The sequence below is a fragment of the Eptatretus burgeri genome, chromosome 11 (genome assembly GCF_056783735.1).
Source record: "Eptatretus burgeri isolate ZD-2024b chromosome 11, Ebu_testis_v1, whole genome shotgun sequence".
Classification (NCBI taxonomy): domain Eukaryota; kingdom Metazoa; phylum Chordata; class Myxini; order Myxiniformes; family Myxinidae; genus Eptatretus; species Eptatretus burgeri.
Genome location: NC_140971.1, coordinates 57,650,980 through 57,675,319, shown reverse-complemented (window position 1 = coordinate 57,675,319; position 24,340 = coordinate 57,650,980). Strand labels below are relative to the sequence as shown.

At 43.9% G+C, this 24,340-nt stretch overlaps 1 protein-coding gene across 4 annotated transcripts in view; it reads right to left on the bottom strand.

Moving 5' to 3' along the window:
- Nucleotides 1-24,340, bottom strand: part of CACHD1 (cache domain containing 1) — a 63,677-nt gene that overhangs the window by 20,149 nt on the left and 19,188 nt on the right. For all 4 annotated transcript variants that reach the window (XM_085846594.1, XM_085846592.1, XM_085846593.1 and 1 more), the window contains exons 2-6: nt 8,329-8,391; nt 4,564-4,712; nt 4,303-4,409; nt 2,657-2,783; nt 91-235 (exon numbers count right to left, since the gene is read on the bottom strand). In XM_085846594.1, the coding sequence (XP_085702720.1) occupies nt 91-235; nt 2,657-2,783; nt 4,303-4,409; nt 4,564-4,712; nt 8,329-8,391 (591 nt within the window). The remainder of the gene's footprint in view (nt 1-90; nt 236-2,656; nt 2,784-4,302; nt 4,410-4,563; nt 4,713-8,328; nt 8,392-24,340) is intronic.

The window sequence follows — 24,340 nt, the reverse complement described above, 5'->3', positions numbered from 1 at the left end:
CGTTCACATTGAGTAAAAACAAAATCCTCAAATTACACTGGCATTTAGTCAACAACCCCTTGAGTCCTGGATCCCATCAGCCTTCCTTACATAATCACGATGCCCGAGTGTCGACAGGACTGCCTCAGCCGCTCCACGCCCAACTCGTAACTGGCTCTCTGCCGTGTCTCTTCCAACATCCAGCACCAGCACTACAAGTTTAGGCCGTGGTCGTGCCGTCCCAGCGTAAACCCAGCTTTGCAGAAATAGAGAGTTCGAGAAGGACATTTTTGTAAATTTAGCAACCATTACTCAACATACAGTACATGTATGCAGGTTCTGAAGCTGTAAAAGGTTATGAACAAGTATATACAAAACAATATCTGAACTCCTGAGAAGTAAAGAGGGATACACATCCTGAGACAACTTTTGAGAAAGAGGTATCCAAAGTTCAAGTCCTCATTTAGAATCCCATTCAACCCCAAATGAACAAAGACCAGTATCAACATCAAACATTTTGAAAATTAAGATAAAGGCCCGGTCACACCTTGACGTTTTAGCCAGCGATGGCAACGTATTAAAATGTATGTAAAACGCTGGCTTATGTTGAACTTTTGATGTTTTTTTTTTAAAGATTTGGACGTATTCATAGCGACTTGGTCTCATGTATAACGCATTGGTAACGGACACAGAACGTTTCGTTGTGTTATAGATAACTTATACCAACGAATGCTGAACCTGTTGTCGGCCTACACAACCGATGCCCAACGATAGTCTAACTTAGGCATAGCGCGTTGCACGCATCGCCGACGATGTCGTGACGTAGCCTATTAAAAGGCTGACGCACAACGATTCGAATCATAACTGCCGTAGAAATGGAAGTGTCAACATCGCGGTCACACCTTGGCGATCTTGCCAGCGTATGCCGACCTAAGAAAAATGTGTCTAAAACGTTGGGGCACGTCAAATACGGTATGACTAAGTTTGGTATACGTGAGTACAACGCTAAAGTACGCTATCATACGTCGTAGTAAGTAGAGTACGTCAAGAAATTTTAAACATGTTCAAAATTTTACGACGTACTCGGCGTATGACACACGTTCCGCATGCGATGGGGATAAGTTTTACACACGATATGTGGACGCTTACACACGTCCACAAAGGCTACTTATAAGCTACTCATAAGTCGAAACACGTCGCGGTAATGTCTTTTTTACGCGAAACTTATTTCTAACTTGTGTTTGACGTGCTTTGAACCAATTCTTTACGTAGTCCCAACACACATCGACGTATGTAGATTTTTTTGTATGACGTCTTCCAATGACGTCTTCCGGTCGACAAAAAAAAAAAAATTAACGTGTTTCTGGCTTACAACTGCCATATAAAGACGTGTTCCCAGCGGTTTTGGGAATTGGTATATAAAAATGCTGCTCATAAAAGGGGAACCCAACAGTGTTTTCGAGTCCTTTTTGAGTCGATGTCCATGTCAGCAGTATCAGTATCAGTATTAGTATTAGTATTAGTATTAGTATTAGTATTAGTATTAGTATTAGTATTAGTAGTAGTTTGTTCATGTTGGCAGTAGTAGGTGAGTGTGAGGCGGAGGGTGTGGGTTATGATGGATCGTCCTTGCGTTTAACGATTTCACGATTTAAATGATAAACTCAACGATTTAAATGGCTGCATCTCCACTATTGAAAGTAGACGCTTGCGCTCAACAATTGGATTTTTTTACACTCAACGACTTTTAAACGGTACCACTCAGCTATTTTCATTGTTTACAATGAACGATTTAAATTGCTGTCACTCGCCTTTGTTTTTTGACGCTGGGGTTTGGAAATTTGAAGCGTTTCTTCTGAACGTGTTAAAACGCTCAAACTCGACTATTTTAAATAGACGCTGCCGATGGACAATTGGAATCATAGCCAAGCTAGACATCGAAGTGTGAACATCCTCGTCATGCCGAAGAAAAGTTTGAAGAATGCTGCAAATAAGTGTCCTGGCCGTGGCCGTGGACGCTGACGCAAGGACGATCCATTATACCGACGTCTTTCAGCCTATGAGTAACTTAAAAGTAACGTCTGTCGATGTGTGGCAACGATCGCGTAACGTGCCAACAACACGTTAATCATAGGTAGGAAATAAGTTTCGGGTACGCTAAACATTACCTCGGCGTGTCTCAACTAATGATTAACTTACAAGTAGCATGTGTTGACGTCTGTCAACGATCGCAGACCGTGCATACAACTTGTGGCCAGCGTAGCAGAACGTGTGAGTCATACGCCGGCATACGTCGTGAAATTTTAAGCATGAAAAAATTTGAGGACAACCAAAAAGTACAACGTTTAAAGCCAGCGTACAACGACGTATGGCAGTGTTTTTCAGCGTGCTCTCAATGTTATCAAAACTTACCCATAACGTATTCAACGTGTGCCAGCGTTTTAGAAAAAAAATTCAAAAATCGGCATACGTTGGCTAAAACGTCAAGGTGTGACCGGGCCTTAAGCACCAAAGGTGCACCAATCTTGACAGTTTACTATTATGCACTTAACATAAACTTGACCCTGGACATGGGAGAGCCTGGTTTAATGCTCAGGGGCTCAATTGATCTAAATGAATATTTGATACGAAAAGCATATCGAGGTGGAAAAAAAGGACAGAAATGAATCTTTATTACCGACTGCGATGCTCAAAAGGACGCTGGCATTTTAGATGAACAGCAGGAAATACGGTAAAGATTCCTTCTTCAGAGCTGTAAAACTGCCAACGGAGACCAGGCAAAGTCTCAAGGTTCTTTCCCAGAACTGGGGATTTTAGAGTTATGGAAAAGTAGAGACAAAGCAAAATCAATGCCATACTACTGTGTCAAACTCACTCCTTAGACAATCCAAGTCCTCTTGATCATTTCATCATTTCAATGTGATCCCTGGAAACCTCATTCAGAGGTTTCACTTCCCACCTAAAAGTCCCCACTCTTCCCACCTAAAACAAAGTTGAAAGATAGTAAAAGGTTCCACCAGGAATGACTCAATATCAAATTTTGAGTTAAAAAAAAATCTTGCTTTGACTCTTGTGACCCCTAAGTCCCCATTCCCTGGGGCATGAACCGAGGGTCGAATCCAAAAAGTCGTTAAATATTTAATGCATCCACCAATATTGATTGCATATACAAAGTTTTCTTTAAAATGTTTGAAAATGTGTCCGTAATTGCACTTTTAGCCCCCGTTGGACTTAGTCCAAAACGGGGGTTTATGGATTTGATCTCGATTTTCATGTCTGTGTGTGCGTGCGTCCGCAACATCTTGGACATGTATGGACTGATTTTATTCGTACTTGGCACAAACACAACACATAATGGTATACATAAGCATGCCATTATTTTTTCGATATCAGATCCAAGATGGCCGACTGGTAGCCATTTTAGTTGTAAAAAACTCTGATGTTGAACACGTCCTCAACCATTTCTCGGACCGTGCATTTACCGATGTTGTTCAAACTTGGCACACAGATAATGAATGAAAGTTCATATAAGCACGCCATTCTTTTTTCGAGATCAGATCAAAGACGGCCAACTGGCGGCCATTTTAGTTGTAAAAAAAAAAACCCGATGTTGAACACGTCCTCAACCATTTCTCGGAAATGCATTTACCAATGTTGTTCAAACTTGGCATACAGATAATGAATGATTGATTGTACTTGCAGGTCATTTATCATTCAACATCAGATCCAAAATGGCCGACTGGCAGCCATTTTGTAACTTAAATGTGTCCCCAACCATTTCTCACACATGCATGGTCCGATTTTGTTCAAACTTTGTAAAAACACAGTACATGATGGCTTACACATGCCCCTCACTTTATTTTGCAATCTGATCAAAGATGGCCGATTGGTAGACTGGCGGCCATTTTAGCTGTTCATAAATATAGGCTAACCCTTTAACTCCATACAGCAAAATTACTAAAACAACGGAGGCTATGACATTTTATGTCTTTTTTACTTGTTGGTATGTGACCTTTTGACCCTGCCCTCAGGCCCCAAGGGGCGGGGCCAAAATTGATACTGCTCTCGCACCTTCTTGCCATGTGGTGATCATAACTTCCAAGTTTGGTGAATTTCTCCTCAACCGTTTAGGAGGAGATAGCATGCTGGACTGACAGACAGAGCCAATTACAATATTTCCCCCCTTTTTTTTCTTAAAGCGTGGGGATAACGAGTGCTGTTGGCATTTTAATAATGAAGGGTTTCTCTATGCCAACTGCATTCTATATGTAATGGCAGCTCCATATTACAAAACATATTTCAAGTGAGAAAATGAAAACGGACCTGTGTCCAGTTCCCTCCCAGGGCTGAAGGCTGCTCCAGTGGTCGCAACTGAGGCACGGTCACAACTGAACGAGCGAGAAATATTTGCTCCAAAACTCGCATCATAACTGCAAACATTGAATATTCCATCAAATAATCACCGATATCATCATTAATTCAATAATATTTGCCTCCCTTACATTATTTATCTTTGTCACCATCAATTTTTGAGCCACCCATTTCCTAGTTCCATATTCAAAGGCAGTTTACCACTTCCACTACCTAAGCATGGTGGTAGGAAGGCTGCAGCAAGCATGGGCGATAGTCAAAGGTGAGCTCAGGTGAGCTGTGTATGCAGCCTCCACAGCTTGCTTGTTACGGCTCAGAGCTGCCAGGTAACGCGAGAATTTGCTTTCAATTTGTCTGGAAAGCTGGGGTGAAAGAACAAGGATGGGAGTAAATGGGATGAATAAAAATACAATATATATATATATATATATATATATATATATATATATATATATATATATATATATATATATATATATATATATATATTGAAAGAGTGAAAAAATACAGGAGGAAGCAAGTATGATATAATCAATGCAAGGAAAACAGGATGCCACAAAGCATTGTGGGTAGACATGTACATCAGCATTGCAAAGGGACAATCTACCTCTTACATGGAGTTCCAATCACTGCCTCAACTCAAACGTAACAATAAACCATGTTCAGTATGCAACAGTCCCACAACACCCCTCCCTGACACCCACCCACCCTCCCCCACCACTATCGCTACCATGAGTGCCAAAGCTGCTCACCCATTACTGGTTTCAAAAGTTATAATCATGCTGACAGTCTGTCATTACCGAGACAAATTTAACAAAAATTAATGGTTCTTTTGTGTGGCAGTAATTATTTATTTTTCCTCATTTAGTTATTTGTTTTTGCTCTGGCCATTTGAGTATGGTGGGGTTGGCAGCATGGCCGAGAGGTATGCACACTCGCCTCTGAGTCATCTCGGCTGGGTTTGAATCCTGGCCCAGCTATAAACTGGTATCCTGGTGCCTCGCAAGCAGAGCGAGCCTTCGGATGAGGTTAAACGGGTGTTTTCCTCTGCCAGCATTAATTAGTCGAAGTTAAAGATCCCATGGTGTCCTTCATGAAGAGTAGGAGAGCCATCACCGGCACCCTGAGCAAATTACAAATTCCTGCTCCAACATACATAGGGCACTGTATCAGCGGTACAGCCAGGCTCCCAGCAATGATGCAACCAGCAGCCGTAGGCTGCGTACAAAACGAGGTGATTATGGACATGCTGGTACTTTCGATTTGACAATTTAGGGTGCATTTGCATGCAGGTCAAATATATCAGCGTTTCATTGGGAATCTGTAACCCTCATATTGCTTAAAAGTGTTTAAACCTCTTTCCTGCAAGTTGTTAGATTTTTATTCCTCAAACAATGGATCACATTGTTATTGATGGACAACTCTTGCAATTTCTGCTGGTGTCCTTTAGTGTAGTCTATTATCGACCGAAATGACGAGTTTGGTTCGTCTAATGGCCCATTGCTCGAGTTTCGTGATAATTCTATTCCACATAACTTACTGCAGTGATATGTTTTGTTTCTTTGCATTTGAGCACTGGTTTGAACACTTGCAACACTCAACATTATCAGCATCTTCTGCAAGGAGGCAAAAACACAAGGCTGGCTGCTCTCACATCGCAGACCGGTCGTTGGCCTCTCGGTGATATTTAAATTGTCTCTCCACCGATCGAACTATCTCTGCTTGCTTAGCCTTCTGAGCTTCTCCAGCAACTTTACTCCGCTGTTCCAGTAACCCCCTCCAGGTTAAACTCCAAAAGTCCAGGCTCACACACATCTCCACTCTTTTGTTCCTCTTTTCCCCCGTTTGTGGAAGTGCCTTCCCCCGCCCGCCCCCCCCCCCGTTAACCCGACCTTTCAGTCTCTTTTCATGTTTGCACATCTCCTTGCTTGTTGTGTCCAAATGTGGCCTCCACTGTCAATCCTTTGCCTTTTTACTCTATGCCACCTCGTTCTTCTATGAGCCTCAATCTTCAAAACTTAGGATTGGTTGAGTCAGATTCTTTTTAAATCAGTTGTTGAGGGACTTTATCCGACATTAGACCAATTGTAGGTCGATATTTAATGCGTCACCCCTCACAAATCATTCATCTTCCGGTCTCATTTTGCAGGTCATTTGTTCTTTGTTTCTCCTTTATATCCCTTGAAACAAAAAATAATTTTGGGACTTATTGCTGTGATGGTTCTCTCTATAATGGTATATTTATGTCACACAGGTAGTCGACAAAAAGAACCGGAAACACCAATGTAAAGTCACTTAATATGGCATTGGGCCACCACATGCGGACAGTACGGCCTGGATGCGCCATGGCATAGAGTCCAGCAGCGTCTGGAATTCTGCAGGAGGGCTGTGGCACCATTCTTCCACAAAATCAATCAACTCACACCCATTTGATGGAGGTGGAAAATGCTCGTCTCAGGCGTTGTTCCAGAATATCCAATAAATGCTCCATTGGGTTCAGATCTGGTGACTGAGAAAACCATGACATCTGGATAACATCAGTGTCATGATCATCAAACCATTGAGGGACCACACATGCTCTGTGGATGGAGACATTGGGGGGGTCTCCTCTTGCAGTCATGCTAACCATAATTATTGGCAACCAGGCCTGTGCAGCATCGTTATACATGACCCTAAGCATGCTTGGATGTTATTTGCTTAATTAAAATGTGGGCCACACCTGTGTGGAAGCCATTGCTTGGTGTCCCTCATTTACCCAGGTGTTTCCAGTTTTTTTGTCCACTACCTGTACATCTCATCGCTGAGAAGATTTCTGAACACCTTATATTATTACCTCTGCCACCAAAGGTGGAAGGAGGTTATGTTTTCACCCCTGTCTGTCTGTCTGTCTGTTACTTGGCGAAAAAAATTATTTTGCCAATTATGTTGGGCTGTCGTATTTATCTCTTCGTGTCTGTCTGTCTGTCAAAAGATTTTTGGCCACAGTTTTTCAAGCAAATGTTCTGAAAATGTTTGTGCATGCAGATGGCCGGCCAAAGACAGCAACACAGTTTTGGTGAAGATCTGAATCCAGATCTGGACTAGAATTTTTTATGTGATTCTTCACCAATGAGAGATGGGGCCAAAACGATATTACATGATATCTCAAAAGGTTATGTACGGATTCAGACAATAGCTTGATGGACAGGGTGGGTGTGTGACAAGGACGAAGTGATTCACTTTTGGTGAAGATCCGAATCCGGATACAAGAACTATTTACTTTTTGAGTGATTCTTCACCATTGAGAGATCAGGCTAAAAATGATATTGCATGATATCTCAAAAAGTTGTGGATGGATTCAGACAAAACTTGGTGGACAGGGTGGGTGTGTGATCATGGTGAAGATCTGAATCCAAATCCTGATGAGATAATTTTTTTGTTTTAAACGTTATTCTTCACCATTGAGAGATGGGGCCAAATATGATATACAGCATGATGTTTCAAAAAATTATTGGGCCCGATATGTTCTCCTGGATCAGGTATCGCGTGGCAGAGGTACGCGCTCTACTGAGTGTCCTTCTAGTTTCACATTGCATTTGTTTTTTTGGGATTTTTTTTTTCAAATATGTTTTCCTCTCGCTTCTGTTTGATTGTTTTCCCCTCACTTTGTAAAAGGAAGATAACTTCGAGTTTTACCAAGGAGTTTGGTAAAAACAATAATTAGAGTGCATACTTTTTTTTTCAAATCTTTAAAATCTATCAAAGTATTAACTTGAAGTTTATTTTGTTCACCATTCACACAAATCTACCAATAAATCATGAACCATAATCATCACGGCATCAGTAAATGGGTAAAATAACTTTCTTAACAAGAAACGTTGAGGCAAATAAAGTACAAATCCACTGATTAGTGGAAGCCGAGAACACGTTTTACTTATCAATTCATGTGGTCAGGCTCCTGAGTCAACATTTACTGAGATGTAAACGAAACAAACTTACTTTCTGTACGTCAGCCTCAACATCGGTGATCTTTTCTTCGTACTTAAAAGAATTGTACATCTCCTGTATGAAAGAAAAGATAGCAACATAACGATGATTTAATTGATCTCTTACCCTGATGTTTATAGTATTCAATACACAGTGCTCACTTAATCCATTCATACCTCTGAGAAACAAAACTGTATTAATAAATTATTTTTCAAGTCTACTACTACTATTTTAACAGACCCAATTATTCCGTTTTGTGGGGTTACCTGGGGAAAGTTTTTGGCACAAGTCTTTCATACGTTCTATTGAAGGTTGTTGGAATTTGTAATTCAGCCAAGGTGTCTGCGATAGCTCGCCTACTGTTTGCAAAAGACATCGTGGGGCATGGGATCTTTAACATCCACAACCTGTGCTGGCAAATGGGTCGTCCTGCTTAAGGTGCCTCGAAGGGAAGGTGCCTCGGAGGGACGATGCACGCATTGATACCACACCTTACCTGCGAAACACCAGGGTGGCAGTTTTTAGCTGGTTCAAACTGGAAAAAATACCCAGACTAGAGAGCTCAGAGGCTAGTGTGCATACCTATAAGCTACATTACATGGCCAAAAGTATGTGGACACCTGCTCATCCAACATCTCATTCCAAAATCATGGGCATTAATATGGAATTGGTCTCCCTTTTGGTGCTATAACAGCCTCCACTCTTCTGGGAAGGCTTTCCACGAGATGTTGGAACATTGTTGTGGGGATTTGCTTCCATTCAGCCACAAGAGCATGAGTGAGTTCGGGCACTGATGTTAGGTGATTAGTTGTGGCTCGCAGTCGGCGTTCTAACTCATCCCAAAGGTGTTCAATGGGGTTGAGGTCAGCGCTCTGTGCAAGCCAGTCAAGTTCTTCCACACCGATCTCGCCAAACCATTTCTGTATGGACCTCGCATTGTGCATGTGGGCAATGTCATGCTGAAACAGGAAAGGGGCTTCCCCAAACTGTTGCCACAAAGTTGGAAGCACAGAATCATCTAGAATGTCATTGTATGCTGTAGCATTAAGATTTCCCTTCACTGAAACTAAAGTGCCTCGGCCAAACCATGAAAAACAGCCCCAGACAATCATTCCTCCTCCACCAAACTTTACAGTTGAAACTATGCATTTGGGCAGGTCGCGTTCTCCTGGCATTAGCCAAACCCAGATTTGTGCGTCAGACTGCCAGATGGTGAAGCATGATTCATCATTCCAGAGAACGCGTTTCCACTGCTCCAAAGTCCAATGGCGGTGAGCTTTACACCACGCCAACCAATGCTTGGCATTGTGTATGGTGATCTTAGACTTATGTGCGGCTGCCTCGGCCATGGAAACCCGTTTCATGAAGCTTTCAACGAACAGTGCTTGTGCTGACGTTGCTTCCAGAGTCAGTTTGGAACTCAGTAATGAGTGTTGCAACCGACGACAAACGACTTTTCCACGCTACCATTATTCCTCCAGACACAAATGTTCCTTCATATTCCTCCTCCATATACAAAGTGAGGTCCATACAGAAATGGTTTGGCGGGATCGGTGTGGAAGAACTTGACTGGCCTGCACAGACCCCTGACCTCAACCCCATCGAACACCTTTGGGATGAATTGGAATGCTGACTTCAACACTCGATGGTGCCATTCTGTGAGCTTGTGTGGCCCACCACTTTGCGGCTGAGCTGTTCTTGCTCCGAGACATTTCCAATTCACAATAACAGCACTTACCATTGACCGGGGCAGCTCTAGACAGGGCAGAAATTTGATGAACTGACTTGTTCAAAAGGTGACATCCTTTGATGGTGTCACGTTGAAAGTCACCGAGCTCTTCAGTATGGCCCATTCTAATGTCAATGTACAGTATGTCTATGGAGATTGCATGGCTGTGTGCTTGATTTTATACACCTGTCAGCAATGGGTGTGGCTGAAATAGCCGAATCCACTAATTGGAAGGGGTGTCCGCATACTTTTGGCCATGTAGTGTATTTTGCCAGGCCATCGAATGATTAGAAAAGTTTAATTATGCAGAGGACAACGATTTAAAAAACGGTTTGCAATAAAAAGTCAGCATAGAACTATCTGTGTGCAACAACTTCCTCCAAGACTTCTGCTTTCGCCAAAATAAGTAAATAAATAAATTAGTAAAAGGCAATTCTGCTGCAACGCCCCCTCAAAAAAACAAAACAACACATTTCCCATGAGAACATTAACATGCAAAGGGCCACTCTTGTTTAAAATAAATAAATAAATAAATATAAGGATAAATGTTTTATGCTCCCATTTGAGCACGTGACTCATGATGCTGGGATTCCAGTTTCAAATCCCGTGTCCTGCATCAATTTGTTCAGTGTCAACCAATGGCTTTGTAGCTTTGTGTGGAAGTACAATGATGTCGACTGATATCCATATTTTGTACGTGCTGACAGGATAGCCTCAAGATGTATGCACTCGCTTCTGAGCTGTCTATCGGAAAAACATCACGTTGTTGGCCCATTTGCCAGCAATTGGGGCGCCAGTGGATATTAAAGATGCTGCGGTGTCTTTCACAAAGAGAAAGCGAGTTATCTCCGGCAGACTGAACAAAATACAAATTCCTTTCTAAATTGTGGGGAGCAACTTGTGTCACTCCATGATACCAGGTTAAAACGCATGCAATCTTAGAGTGTGACACACGTCTCAGCTGCCAGACCGGTTTCATCGCCTTATTGGCAAATCATCAGCGACAGGGTAGACAGAAACGCATACCACCGAGGCTCCCAAGCATGTACCACGTGCAAATGTCAAGAGCAGTCAGCATATAAATGAAAACAAAAGAGCCATTCACGTCTCACCTGTGACTGGAGGGAGTAACCAATCAGCTCTCACCTAATCAATTACCCCCCCCCCCCCCCCGTGGCTAGTATTATCGATAAGTTCACTCCTCCCATGGTCTTCCAGCTGCAGGAAGTTGCATAAAGTGACCATGAAAATCGACACAAAGTCAGCCCTTTGTTGTTTCAAACTCCACCCGAGTTCCTCTCCAGCTGTAGAGACATTCACAAGTAGTACATACATAAGGATCGAAATGCTATACACCTGCTAAACCACTGGACCGGTCTCATCACTCAGCCACGCAGACAAGCCATCTCTATCTATCTATCTCTATCTCTATCTCTATCTCTATCTCTATCTCTATCTCTATCTCTATCTCTATCTCTATCTCTATCTCTATCTCTCTCTCTCTCTCTCTCTCTCTCTCTCTCTCTCTCTCCGTTTGTCTGTATTGCCCTGCTGTGGGGAAGAACTGCCACCAGACTCCTGCATGGCTCTACTTTTGGATTTGCCTGACCAACTCTCTTCAGTCCAATCAAACCTGATGTCCATCTCCTGTGTTGTGTCTGAAGACCTTTATAAGCTAGTTATACAAGACTTCCTATTAGTTAGCTTGATTTATCGAAGGTAGAGGCAAAGTAGTGAAATTTGATGAATGTTTGCAGTGCTTTATTTTAAATACACACACACACTGGTTGATTCACTTGGTCTCCTGGTTTTTTTGTGTGACCCATGGTGATCGCGTTGTCCATAAGATGGACAATTGGTTCAGCGATTAGCGTGAACTCTATTTGGCGCACGCATGGCCAGAGTCCCGCTCGGCTCAAATCAGATAGAGTCTGCAGCGCGAACGCATGATGCCTGGGAAGCTCAGAAGCTCCAAGAGAAAGTAACGTCGCAATAGTGGCCAGGGACCCTTTTTGGGGCTTCAGATGTGTCTGGTCGACGTAGCCGTAGTTTAACAGCCCACGAGATTTGGTCATCAAAGACCGGGTTGGATGGCATTAAAATAGCCTTCGGAGTGGAACTTGAACCCTGGTTATCGGCGACAACAATATCGTAACATATTACAAATATATATCAACAACGGCAGGGTTTGGTTATATCAGGCATGCCATGTATTGAGCAACACCTGCCTGTGAAAGGCACCAAAGTACAGATCCCATCATGTCAACTGCAACGCACATCAGGACTGCATAATCGACCAGACTTTGCAAAACATTGAGACAAAAATTAAGTTTTTTGGGGGGGAGGGGTGGGGTGGGTGGGGGTTAACCCCGGTGGGGGAAAACTGGGCTGGGCCCATTCATGCCAACACTGACTACAGGAGTAACAGAAAGGCTGAAACTTGGGCCATTTTTATTTCCTTTTTGCACACGTCAATTCAGGGACTAGTCTTGTTCAACGAACGTCAAAGCTCACTCTCGACATCGATCAGCCTATTTCTGGCTTTAGTTTTGATCACCACTAAGATTGAGAATGCAAGTTCACATTGGTCAGTCGTTGGGAACATCCCATTCACCGATAGTGTAACTGCGCCAAGTAATTCAACTACTTAGCGGAGGCACCTCGAGACCCCCCCCCCCCCAGAAACGCACTCGCAACCCCCTTGTGGGTCACGACCCACTGTTTGAGAAACAATGCTACAGAGCATTGTCAAGAGGGTCATCATCTACGAATCAAGAACAAAACAACTCTAAACGCCTTTTTTCACTTCTGACAACATATCTTCAAGTCTATACAACTTTTAGTTCACACCATGACCCCATAAACATGCTTTCTGGGGGCTGCCAAGATATCTGACAGGGAGCACACTTGCCTGTGACCTGTCTAGTCTGGATTAGACTGCCAACCTGACTATAAACTACCGTCATGGTACTTTACACAGGCAGAGCATTGCATCGCATCGAAAATCAAGCTGTCCTTTGGAGAAACGTTAAGCCAGCTGTTCCATTTACCAGTAATTGCTTGGAGGTGTCAAAACTCCCACGGTAGGCTTCAAGAGGGTAGACCATTGTGTGCCCGTACCCTGGCTAAATTCTAAATTCTGCCCCAATAACGGAAGGGCACTGCATTTGAAGTTATAGATGCACCTACACAAATGATGCTACACCTTTGAAAACGCATTAAAACTTGCTTTCTCAGCCAAATGGTGCCAATGGGGCACAAATATTTTTTTTATTAATTTCGACTTGTAAGCAATATCATATTGGGTCTTACCTTAATATTCCCTTATTCCGAACCAAACACTGTGCACATCATCATAAATGTGAATTGGATTGATTAGACTCGATGATGTAATCGTTAAAGCGTCCACTCTGAGTCTTCCAGGTTGGCGGTTTGAACCTTGGCCGAGTCGTACCAATATGGGATATGGGATGTGGGATCCCATAAATATGGGATGTGCTGCTTCCTCAACTGACACTCATCATTCTAAAAAGATAGAGCAAGTACAAACAAACATAGATTGGCAACCATTGGAAAACTTGATGGGCCAAACGGACTCCTCCTGCATTGAAGTTCCATGAAAGGGAACTCAACATTATGATTATTTTTTTTAGATTGTGGGAATACATTACACGATTCCACTGTTTATTTCACAAATTATTTTTACAATTGAAATGGTCCTGCTATTAAAGTTTGGCTCACTGAAAACAGTAAGCCGCAATCACGAGATGTAGCTCCAAAATGTCGATGCTTGATGTGCAGCTCGAAATGGAACTCTTGCTGACAGCTGCCGACATGATAAGCTCTTTGTTATGCTTTTCCACACATTGCTTGCCATGGCAGCAGTCTTCCTACACTCTGAACTTCGGGCACAAAACAAAGATCATGTGCTGCCATTTCGGTTTTCCTAAGCTTTGAAAGCCGGGTGGGATATTTTCCCCACCCGGGAAAATCTCAAAATAACATCATCCAAAAGCAAAAGCTTCGTGTGATGTCAAATTTTCAAGCGAAGTGTTATGGTATGCTGCTCTTCCACAAGCTGAAGTTTCCCTTTAAAAAAAAAAAATATATATATATATATATATATATATATATATATATATATATATATATATATATATATATATATATTCCTCATTTTCTCAACTCAAGTGCGCAAGTTAGCATTCCAAGCTGCAGCTGCAAGCTGCTGTGGAATGCAACCAAACAGCACAGGGAAGAATCACCTGTATAGTAAGACAAGCAAATATCAATGGAACCTGAAAGATGATAAATATGAACAAGGATCAGGATTGAAATACGATGGAATGCGAACACTCATAGCAAACTGTTTTTTTTTTTTAATTGTTAGGTCAGAGATGTGATTTAACACATTTCTTGATGGATGTAATCAAGGCGAATTCAGAGAATGGAGAGAAGAAACGCTGTAACAGTTGGATTTTTTAGGCAAGGGATGAAGGAAAGGTCGAATTGAGAGCAGTCTGTTTAAATCGCAGAAGAGTTGTACATTATGAGACAGTAAAGAGAACCACACGTGTGAAAGAGGAAGATGAAGCATTATAAGAGATCGTTTTTATTATTATTATTATTTATTTTTTTTTGAGAGAGTTTTCATCAGATTAGGTGATGGAAGTGTTGTCGAAAAAAATCGTGAGGTGAATGGTGAAATTGGGATCGGTAAACGCAGGGGGTCTAAACAGATGTAACCACGTAACCGTGGTGCGAGGTTACGGGAGAAACACGTGGTTATGGGAGGTATCAAAAGTGAATTTATTTATTTATTTTAAATAAGGATTGCGTAACATTCAGAAAAGGGAAGGTTGAAGTAAAATCGTGGAAGTGTGTGGTGAATTTGGAAGGGTAAATGCAGAGTGAAGCTGCTGCGTCGATGGAAAGTATCAGGAATGAGGGTGGGGAGAGACTCATGGTTACAGGAGGTGTATAGATCAAAAGGATAGAAGGAAAATGATTAATTTTTATGTATTTTTGAAGATGAATTTTTTGTTTTTTGAAAGGATACCGCACCATTTGGTGTGGCGGATTCCCGTTTGGTGCGCCGGATGTATGTTTGGTGCGGCAGAAGCCCGTTTGGTGCAGCGGATGCCCGCTTGGTGCGGCGGAGGCCCGCTTGGTGCGGCGGATGCATGTTTGGTGCGGTGGAAGCCCGTTTGGTGCGGCGGATGTCCGTTTGGTGCGGCGGAAGCCCGTTTGGTGCGGCGGATGCCTGCTTGGTGTGGCGGAAGCCCGTTTGGTGCGGCGGAGGCCCGCTTGGTGCGGCAGAAGCCCGTCTGGTGCGGCGGATGTCCGTTTGGTGCGGTGGATGCCCGCTTGGTGCGGCGGAAGCCCGTTTGGTGCGGCGGATGCCTGCTTGGTGTGGCGGAAGCCCGCTTGGTGCGGCGGAGGCCCGCTTGGTGCGGCGGATGTCCGTTTGGTGCGGTGGATGCCCGCTTGGTGCGGCAGAGGCCCACGCCGTCACTGGTAACAAATCTAATGGCCACGCCATCACCGACTTCGCTTCTCAGTTGTGACTTACAGCATGTAGTGAGGGTTAATGAGGGCTGTCTGTCCAGGTAGCTGTTCGCACAGCATACAGTGATTTTTAACAGTTTGTCGCTGACTCTTACAGTGCCTTCAGAAAGTATTCACACCCCTCGACTTTTGTCACATTTTGTTGTGTAACAGCCTGAATTGAAAATGGATTATATTCAAAAAATTTGGCACTGATCTACACAAAATACCCCATAATGACAAAGTGCAAACATGTTTTTTGGAATTTTTTACAAATCAATTAAAAATGAAAAGCTGAAATGTCTTGCGTAAGCGATACCCCCGGCGTGAGCGTGAAAATGTTAAAGTTTTTGGTGCAAGTTATTTCCTTTATAATGTTTTTATCTACCACACTATTTTTTACTGATTACAATATACAAATACAAATCTTGCTTTAAAATTATTTGGATCAGACTTCACTGCAATGCTTTATAAAAAATATTATTAGACTAGTCTTTTTAAAACGATAAATGTATAAACAGGCGAGCATTGGGTGGCTTTGACACCAACTCTGGTTAAATTCAGGCTGGAACACAACAAAATGTGACAAAAGTCGAGGGTTGTGAATACTTTCTGAAGGCACTGTATCACAGAAAATTACAGACAAAACCCCCAAGTTAACATCTGTGGAGGAAGTGGTGCACACCTATGTAAAAGTGCCTGTCGTAATCTTTCCTTCAACAACTTCACCTGGAGGATTGCGGTGGCCAGAACCACATCTATGATAAGTTTTGCCCAACTCCAACATCGCGCCCCGAGTTGGCATTTTTCCCTTGGGTCTGTGGAGGTCATCCTTTCCTCATCATCCAAGTCACCAGCTCGCTTACATCTTTATGGAAAAACTTGTGAAGGTTAACAAACTTTGGTTTCCCAAACTTCTGAAGCACCAACCCCACAATGTTAAAAAGTCCATTTTACCCCTGACCTTTTTTCTTCTGTTTGCTTATTTTTGCCTGCCGACCATTTCACTTAACATATGCTCAGTGGTCGAGGCAACCATTGGGCATACCACACACCAATGTCTATTCGACTGTACATCGCTATTCGTCATGTTGCTGTTCTACGATTTTATACAAATTGTAAACAGACATGCCGGTGAGGAGTGAAAAAGGGAAAATAATTAATCTGCTGCAAATGTGTGGTTATGCAAAACAAACATATTAAAATGAAAACACACTAAATTCAATCCAAAGGAATCATATTGTTACGGAAATGGCCCTTAGTAGGCTACTAAATATAGGATTAGCTCAGATCCCCCATTAAATGCGTGTTTAGCTAGGCTGTTCGGTAAAATGGACGTTACATGTGTGTCGGGAGATGGAGGATGCATGTTTTATTGTTCGTACAGTGGTGGTGTGCCGAAGGCTCCCTCTTCTGCCTTCCCCTCTCCGGACGATAGGCCCCGCCCAGTCGGCTGAGGGGGAGTGGCTTGGAGAGGGGGGTGGAGCTAAGGGAAGGAGCCAGTGGTTTTTCGAAGCGGCGAACGAAGACCTCGTGGAGTGGTTCAGTTTAGGGGAACAGTCGGTTTTCGATGCGTGCTCGGGTTTCGAGGCGAGAAGGAAAGGAAAAAAGTGGTAAGAAACTGAGAGGATGGAGGTGATTCTGCCATGAGAGAAACAGCAGTCGGCTTTGAGAGGCGAGCATAGAAAAGGAAAGACGGGTGATTCTGCCGAGAGAGAAACTGCAGTCGGCCGAGTCTGGCCGGTGGTGGAACTGAGAGCGCCGAAGCTGCTATCTGCTTTGAGAGGACCTGGCTGCTGTGTGAGTCTGGAGTCGGCTTCAAGTGGAGGTCATCGACAGGTTCGGCCTGCGCCTGGCGATGGAGCCTCTGACTGTCCCTGCTGACCTCACGGCTCAACGACGTTTTGGAATCCCATGGACCCAGCCTGCGGAGCCAGGCAGCTCGAGTTGGCCTTGTCTGGTGAACGAACAGGCCAGGGCTGGACTTGTATGCTGGACCTTGAGAGAAACCAGCTGGGACCTATCGTCAATCTAACGGTCTTGTGCCGTCGACCTTACGTGGGGTCAGAGCGCGCGGAGACCGCGTGCGGTGCGAAGGGGGAAGGCGAGCGCCATCTCGCCACGCGGCGTGTTTGAGCTTGGGCTTGAATCTGTGGTCATCGGCTTGTTATGAGCGACATTCGTGCTTTTGACACTTTCCTCTCGTCCATGAAACATCACCAAGTACTCTGTCTTGTCTGCATGCTGTCTGTCTGTCTTGTCTGCATGTTGTTTAAGGCATATCTCGGTAGGGATCCCCTCGAAACCCGTAATCCCCTCGTTAAGAACGGGTTATCGATTGTTAATAACATTGTCGTGAATATTTTGCTTGTGTTGTGTTCCCCGATGTTCCCCAATAAATCTGGTTGGTTCGTATGAAGTTGCTGCTATGGATTAATTCATGTCGTGTCGAGGAACGATCCGTTCGATTGGTATATAAAACCAAAATGGTTACAGACTGGCAGAAAACGCTCGGCATCTGACAAAACCAGTCTGGAACCGGGGTTCTATTTCTCCAACTGGTAAGGTCCAGGATTACGTTGGTATCGCGCTTGAAGACGCGTGACCCGAGGCCTGTGCTGAGCCGGCCGGCGTTATAAACTCCGGAGACGGCGGTGGTGAGGGTGGCGCCAAGAGTCGGGTGAGAATCCCGCCACCGCTGAATCCTCAACAATATTTACCTCCACCACCGAAGGTGGATGGAGGTTATGTTTTCACCCCTGTTTATCTGTTTCTTTGTTTGTCCATCTATGAACATGATATCTCAAAAGGTTGTGGATGGATTCAACGAAATTTGGTGGAAAGGTTGGGTGTGTAACAAGGAGAAAATTATTCGATTTGGTGAAGATCCGGAGACAAGAGTTTATAAAGTGATTCTTCACCATCGAGTGAAACTGCTAAAATCGATACACATCACGATGTTTCAAAAAGTTGTGGAGGGATTCGGACAAAACTTGGTGGTCACGTTGGAAGTGTGACAAGGAAGAATTGATAAAATTTTGGTGAAGATTGGAATTTGGATACAATAATTATTTAAGTGATTTTTCAGCATTGAGTGATCGGGCAAAAACCGATATATAGCATATCTCAAAAAGTTATGGACGGATTCAGATGAAACTTGGTGGACAGGTTGGGAATGTGACAAGGACAAATTGATTCAATTCTGGTGACGATCCGAATTTGGATACAATAATATTTATGTGATTCTTTAGCATTGAGTGATTGGGCAAAAACCAATATATAGCATATCTCAAAAAGTTATGGACGGATTCAGATGAAACTTGGTGGACAGGTTGGGTGTGTAACGAGGACAAATTGATTCGATTTTGGTGAAGATCTGAATCCAGATCCAGATACGAGATTTTTTTTTCATGATTCTTCACCATTGTCAGCTCAGGCCAGATTAGATCTGTGACTTGCTTCAGGTACCATGCAAACCTGCATGAACCTGTTTCATGGTCGGGTTGCCGGCGATTAAACCATCTCCCCCACCAGGTTTCCTGTGAGGATGATATGGACACTCAGCAGGATTAAAAACAAAACCTGACAAAGGGCGGAAGAGCTCATTGTGAGACAATTGTCATCAATATCTAGTGCCCAACTGTGCCTGCGGACGTCCTCCTGCAGTTGGATCTGAGCTCAAGTGTTTGAACATCGGTATTGCAGCACCCTCTGAGTTTCGGAGACCGGATAGTGGCGAGATCATGGCGGGTGGTTGCACATACTATTGGTCTCGTCTCTCTGATGGTTACCATGCCCAAGGAGTTTCTGGAGCTGTGTCCAATAAGCTGACTCCAATGATAATTGAGGTAACACCGGTCAATGAGCGTATTATGAGACTAAGGATTCATCACTCCTTGGGTGTCGTTTCCCTGGTCTCTGTATCTGCTCTGAATGAGGTGAGTGATCTCACCGTGAAGGATGCATTCTATGCCACGCTTGAGTCTGTGGTTGATCAGTGCCCCAGGCGAGATACACTTCGAGTCTCGGGGGATTTCAATGCATCGAATGGAACTGATAGCGATGGTTGGTTATGAAACGTGTGTTGGTCCCCAGGGGTCTGGAACTATGAACCAGAATAGCACTAAGTTCCTTGACTTTGAAAGATGTCATGGACTTAGGGTGGCTGGTTCATGGTTTCAGCACCCACAGGCTCATCACTGGACTTGGTATTCCAACGTTGGTGGTGTGGCAAAAGAGATTAACCATGTGCTCGTTGATGGTCACTGGAGGATGATCCAGAACTACAGGGTCTACCTGAGTGCTCAGTTCCTCAATACCGACCACAGGCTTGTGGAAGCAACTCTGAAGTTGCAGCGTAAATCCAGGAGAATGGTACCATCATAGCCGAGGCTGGATGTTGACAAGTACAAGAATGAGAGGGCAGCTGAGGAATTTTTTTAACAGGCTGAGTGGGGATTTGAGGGGTCTGCGTTCTTTGGGGAACCCTAAAGAGTTGTGGAGTTCCTTCAAGACCACTATCCTTGATGTTGCTGGTAGATGTCTTGGAACTCACCATTGGGTGAAGAAGAATTTTCTGTCTCAAGGGACACTGGATACCATTGACCAGAGTTGCAGGGCAAGGCTTAATGGCAGAGCTGAGCTGTTCAGCGAGTTGAGGTGTAAAACTGTACGTACACTGAGGTTGGACAAGGAGGCCTATGTGCAATGAATCTGTGAGGGGGTTGAGCATCACATTTTGTCAAGCGATTCTCGTCCAGCTTACAGGGGAATTTTCGCATTGCGTTCCTCCAATCCCGTCCCTCGGTGTACTGCAGTTAGAGCGGAGGGTGGTGGGCTCTTGACAGAGGAGTCTGAAGTGAAAGCCTGCTGGGCCGGTTACTTTCAGCGGCTGGACCAGGCTGACTCACCAGCTGTTGCATTGGATGTCAGGGGAGTTACTATCCCCATTGCTAACCCTCCAATCAACTGTGATCCAACTTCATTTGTGAAAACAGGCTGTGGTGAACCGGTTGAAATGGGGTAAAGCTTCAGGGATCTGTGGCATCCGTGCTGAACTTCTCAAGGCTGGTGGAAATGCTGCACTCGTGTTGTTGCATGCTAGCATGGTCTGGATTGCATCTGGATTGGGCTGCCCTGGTCCATCCTTTGGCGACCGGAGCTCCGGGAAGGGGTAGACGACTAGCTGCGCACTCGCGGCCAGTTCTGTGCTCTGCCTGGAACATATGCATCATTCCATCTGACTGGAAGAAGGGCATTGTTGACCCTCTCTGGAAAGGGAAGCGTGATCGCCAGGACTGCAACAACTACCGAAGGTTGATGCTGCTCTCAGTGGCAGACAAGGTCTTGCGTGGATAATTATTGATAGGGTTCACCAACTGCTGCTTGAACACCAGTGCCCAGAGCAGTCAGGCTCAACACCAAAGAGGTCAACGATTGACCTTATCCTTGCTCTTTGGGTCCTCACCGAACGCAGACGAGAGTTTCGGCAGGGACTGCTTACAGCCTATATTGATATCTGTAAAGCATTTGATTCAGTGAATTGGATTGCCCTCTGGAGGATTCTTGGTCTTCGTGGAGTGCCACCATATCTGATCGTCTGATGTCTGAACTCCACTCTGGAACTGAGAGTTGTGTGAGATGTGGTGATACCATCTCCGACAGATTTCCACTTGTTACTGGAGTTCGTCAGGGGTGTGTACTGGCTCCCACACTTTTCAGCACTTGTATGGACTGGATTCTGGGGAGGATGTCAGAGAGATCAAGCTGCGGTGCATCATTTGGGAATGTCAAGATCTATGACCTTGATTTCGCTGATGATGCAGTCATCTTTGCGGTGACTCTAGATATCCTTTTGGGGGCCCGCGAGGTGCTGAATGAGGAGTCGGAGCTGCTGGGATTATGGGTTTCCTGGGTCACAACTAAGATCCAGGCTTTCAATGAAATCTTGGATGCTGCTATCTTGTCTGTACCAATTTGTGGTGAGAATGTTGAGATCACAGAGAGATTCACTTACCTTGACAGTGATATTCATGTCTGTGAGCCAGAGGTCAATAGACGTCTGGGTCTGGCTGGATGGATTCACTGGATCATGAAGTGCGGCACTGCCGGTATCTGTGCAGGACGAAAGTCAGAGTCTTCAGGTCCTTGGTGCTTCCAGTCTTGCTCTACACCTATGAGACTTTGAATCTGACCAGGGATCTGAGATGGAGACTTAATTCCTTTGGTACCAGGTCTCTTTGGAAAATCCTTGGTTATCACTGGTCGGACTTTGTGTCCAACGAGCGGTTGCTGAGAGAGATTCAAATGAGATTTGTTACCTGTAAAGTCCGTGAGCGTCATCTACAGCTGTATGGACATGTGGCTCATTTTCCTGACGCCGATCTTGCTCACCAGATTCTCTCAGCGAGGGAGTCTCATGAGTGGAGGAGGCCAATGGGCCGACTACGTGACTCGTGGTTGCAGCAGGTTGATTGGCATCTCAAGGAAATGTGGTGGGCCAGGCATCTACCTGGGGGGATGGCCAGACGGAGGCACCTGGAGTACTGGTGGAAAGTGGATGCAGCGACGCACTGTTCTGGCGCATGCTCCCATACCTGACCTGACCTTCACCGTTGAGAGATGGGGCCAAAAACGATACATAGCATGATATTTCCAAATGTTGTCGATGAGTTTGTTAGGTGCCAAGCACAAGCCCATTCAATTTTCGTTCAGGTACAGATCCAGATCCGGCCTATCAGTGGGATACAAAACGTAACCTCTTCAGCCTGGCGGAGGTATGTATGCACTCAACTGATTGCCATTCTAATTAACCTCCGCCATCTTCGAAGATGGATGGAGGTTACTGTTTTCACCCCTTTCTGTTTGTTTGTTTGTTTGTTACTTACGAAATCTAAAGATTTCGTAAGTATATTGATGACTTCCGTTTCTGTTTGTTTGTTTGTTTGTAGGCATGATAACTCGAGAACGGAAGAAGCTACCAATGTCAAATTACACCACGTGATTCAGGAGGATGATGGCTAGTGCTGATTAGATTTTGGTCAAAATCGGTCAAAGGTCAAGGTCACAGAGAGGTCAAATATTCGATTTTTGATGGTTTGGTTCAGATAACTTGAGAACGGTAGAAGCTACCAATGTCAAATTATACCACGTGATTCAGGAGGGTGGTGGCTAGCGCTGATTAGATTTTGGTCACAATCGGTCAAAGGTCAAGGTCACAGAGAGGTCAAACATCCAAAACATTTGATTCTTGATAGTTTGGTACAGAATGATCGTAGAAACTTCTGGCTTGCATCGCTACCTTCTCTAGAGACAGCTTTTATTAGACAAGGTCAGAGGTCAAGTTGACGATTTCGTAAGTACCAGTCTATGACTGCTTGTTTGTTTGTTTGTTTGTTTGTGAACAGTATTACGGAAAAACTCTTCGACGGATTTCGACGAAACTTGGTGGGGGGGGGGTTAGGTATGGTCCAAGGATCATGCCATTAAATTTTGGACTTGGTCCCCCCCCCCAAAAAAAAATTGTTAGAGGGAACAAAAAATTTTTTTTTGCATTTCTACATGTTTTAAGTGATTTCCAACCCCCCCCCCAAAAAAAATTGTCACCCCCCCCAAAAAAAGAGAATTTTTTTTTTTTGCATTTCTACATGTTTTAAGTCATTTACACCCCCCCCAAAAAAATTGTTACCCCCCAAAAAATAGGGGAATTTTTTTTTGCACTTTCACATGTTTTATGTGATTTCCAACCCCCCAAAAAATTGTTACCCCCCTAAAAAAAATTGTTAGAGAAAAAAAAATTTTTTTTGGATTTGTAGATATTTTAAGTGATTTCCAACCCCACCCCCAAAAATTGTTACCCCTCCCCCCCCAAAAAAGATTTTTTTTTTTTTGCATTTTTACATGTTTTAAGTGATTTCCAAACCCCCCCCCCCAAAAAAAAAAAAGATGTTGGAGAAAAGAACTATAACTCTGTCAGCACTGTTGACATATTTAATGAATAAGATATAAGGTTCACTTGAGTGACCCAGCAGTATTGGCGGCGGAGGTTTTGCACTCTCCCGAGTGCTCCCCCTCTAGTTCTCTGATGTTTTCATTTCATGTATATACTCAGTCTTTGTCCCTGCTCAGGAAAATTAGTTTAAAATGAAATCATTACATTTATACTCCATTTAAAACATGTTTCACTTTGAGTCCGATAAATTGGACTTTTCCCCAAAATACATTACTATATATTCTAAGCATTTTAGGAAAAGTAAACAAGTATTGAGGATTGTAAATCACACCAGCATGAAAAAAACTCTGACTGTTGAGGTCTGTGGAGTTGGAAGGTAGGGGGAGGTGGGGGGGGGAGGGTGAAATTTTGTTATTCGATTGAGTAATCAACCAGTTATAAAGGTGGTATAAAGGAAATCTGCTAATAGGAGCCATATACAGTACAAGGGCATGTTGAAAAGTAATGCCTCCTATTTTAGTTTTCTCCAAAACAGGTAAGGATATTTAAATTAAACAAAGTGCAATCAGCACATTCGGTCTTCCCACCACTGGGTGGGAAGTTTTGTGATTCTAACACAAAATCTCAGTGCTGCTTGTCAAGATGGTGGAGGGCAGCATGGTATTGTCAGTGTTGGGAAGCATGAAGTGCTGGAGATGAGAGTTGGGTACACCATGACGATTCTGATAGTAAGAGACGGTTAATGGAGTACCACCACGAATAAAGACCCGACGGGGTCCATGTGTCTGAGTGTGGGC